We start from the raw sequence: 2,209 nt of genomic DNA on the forward strand, positions 1-2,209 counted from the left end.
TCTTAAAGGGGAAAATTTCTATTTTATTTAAAATAAAATAATCTTTATCATCTTAATCAAAAGGCAGAAAAACAGAGAGAGGCTATCTCTTTATAGATGAAGATCAGTTGCAATGGGAGGAGCTGAATCTCATAAGAATAGAGAAACAAACAGCAAATGGGTTGTACCTTATAATGAAACTCTTAAAAGCATTCAAATGTCACTGCAATGTTGAAATCCTTGCCTCAGTGAGGTCAATTAAGTACGTCATCAAGTGCACGCTGAAAGGAAATGACCATGTTGCTGTTCAAATAAATAATGATAATCAAATTAGTCAATATCTAATGGTTAGGTATATTGAACCATCCGAAGCAGTTGCATCCTTTTGTGGGATCTTCAATTCATGAAAGAGCCCCTGTAATAATGAGGCTACAAGTTCATTTGCCAGATAAACAAAGAATATTGCTCAGAAATAACGAGGATATATATAGCTGTCAATGAACAACATTGACAGAATTCTTTTCATTGTGCATCAATGATGACTTTGCAAAAACATTACTTTATGCTGAAGTACCCATGTATTTCACTTTGAACAAAGAATGGCAAAGAAGAAAGTGGGGAAAATATGTTGAAAGTCATTTGAACATTTTCAAAGAAGAAACACTTAGTCATGATTGTGTTGTCACACCAAAGGCAGGAGAACTGTATTATTTAAGAATTTTATTGTATGAAGTTTGGAATAGGATTTTTTCCTTTCTCGCTGCACATTGACATTTTCAACTTGGAGTGGTTGTGACTCAACAGATCATGGTGGGTTCATCTAGTATATATATATATATATATGTGTGTGTGTGTGTGTCATCATCATTGTTTAACGTTCGCTTTCTATGCTAGCATGGGTTGGACGATTTGACTGAGGACTGGTGAACCAGATGGCTACACCAGGCTCCAATCTGATTTGGCAGAGTTTCTACAGCTGGATGCCCTTCCTAATGCCAACCACTCCGAGAGTGTAGTGGGTGCTTTTACGTGCCACCAGCACGAAGGCCAGTCAAGCTGTACTGGCAACGGCCACACTCAAAATGGTGTATTTTACGTGCCACCTTCACAGGAGCCAGTCCAGCGGCACTGGCAACGATCTCACCCGAATGTCTTTACATGTGCCAGGAAGGCAACGCTGGGCACAGGTGCCATCACGATTTCGCTTTCACTTGCCCCAACAGGTCTTCGCAAGCTGAGTTCCGTGTCTAATGAAGGAGACCGCTATGAGAAATAACTCAACTTTTAGATCTAGAAATCTCACACTCTCTATCTGCCACCATCAGCTTTTATTTAGCACACTCTTTCTCTGTATATATATTAACTCTCATGCATTGTTTTCATTCAAATGAATGATGCTAGTCATGCATAAAGATGTCAGTTGAATGAGTGATGACAGCAAAGTAAGAGACAGCAGGTTCATCATTTAAATGTGTGATAATAAATGACACACTACATAAATCAATTTGTTGTATTTGCAGGTCTTTCAACATTTATCCTCTTGGCTTGTGTGAGTTTGAAATGGGGCAAATCTATGTTTGTCAGACAGCAGGTACAGACTGGAATGGTATGTGCGTGGGCAACACGGTGAGTAAAATATCTATACTGTTTACATTGTTCACATTGTTTACATTGATAGACAGAAACTTCAAGAAATCTATAGTATTTCTAGTAAGGCAACTTCAGAAATATTTAACCAAAAGCAAACCACGGTACTTGGCATTCATTGAGTTGGAGTAAGCTTTCAACAAAATCCTTCACTCTGTGATCTGGTGTCACTGTGAATGCCACTTGTGGATTGAATGATTGATGAGAGATGTGGCCAAGATCAAGAAGGAAGATCTTCCCAGGGACACAGTGTGGAATGCATGTGCTGGGTTTTGGAGCTGTCTTGAGGTTGTGGTAGAAGCTGAGAGTGGTTACTTTGAGTAAACTGTTATACATCATCATCCTCCTCCTCATCATCATCATTGTCCAGTGTTTTACATCCCAGCCGTAATCTAATTGATGTTTTTTTAATTTTTGGTTGAGTCATTGTGTTTTTTTTCTTCTTTTTATGCAAGCTGTTGAATTTAGCTCAAACAACCTGTACAAGCATTTGTCTATTCAGCTTTCTGATGAGAATGTATCAGTCTGGCTTGTTTGCTTGCTAGATTGACAAGTGATCAGATTGCTGGCTGAATGGTTTCCT

General features: G+C 38.6%; 1 protein-coding gene across 1 annotated transcript in view; it reads left to right on the top strand.

The window, feature by feature from the left end:
* LOC106875624 (uncharacterized) overlaps positions 1-2,209 on the top strand; it is an 8,712-nt gene that overhangs the window by 3,576 nt on the left and 2,927 nt on the right. The window contains exon 2 of the mRNA XM_014923853.2: positions 1,500-1,605. Within this exon, the coding sequence (XP_014779339.1) occupies positions 1,500-1,605 (106 nt within the window). The remainder of the gene's footprint in view (positions 1-1,499; positions 1,606-2,209) is intronic.

The sequence above is a fragment of the Octopus bimaculoides genome, chromosome 27 (assembly GCF_001194135.2).
Source record: "Octopus bimaculoides isolate UCB-OBI-ISO-001 chromosome 27, ASM119413v2, whole genome shotgun sequence".
Lineage (NCBI taxonomy): Eukaryota > Metazoa > Mollusca > Cephalopoda > Octopoda > Octopodidae > Octopus > Octopus bimaculoides.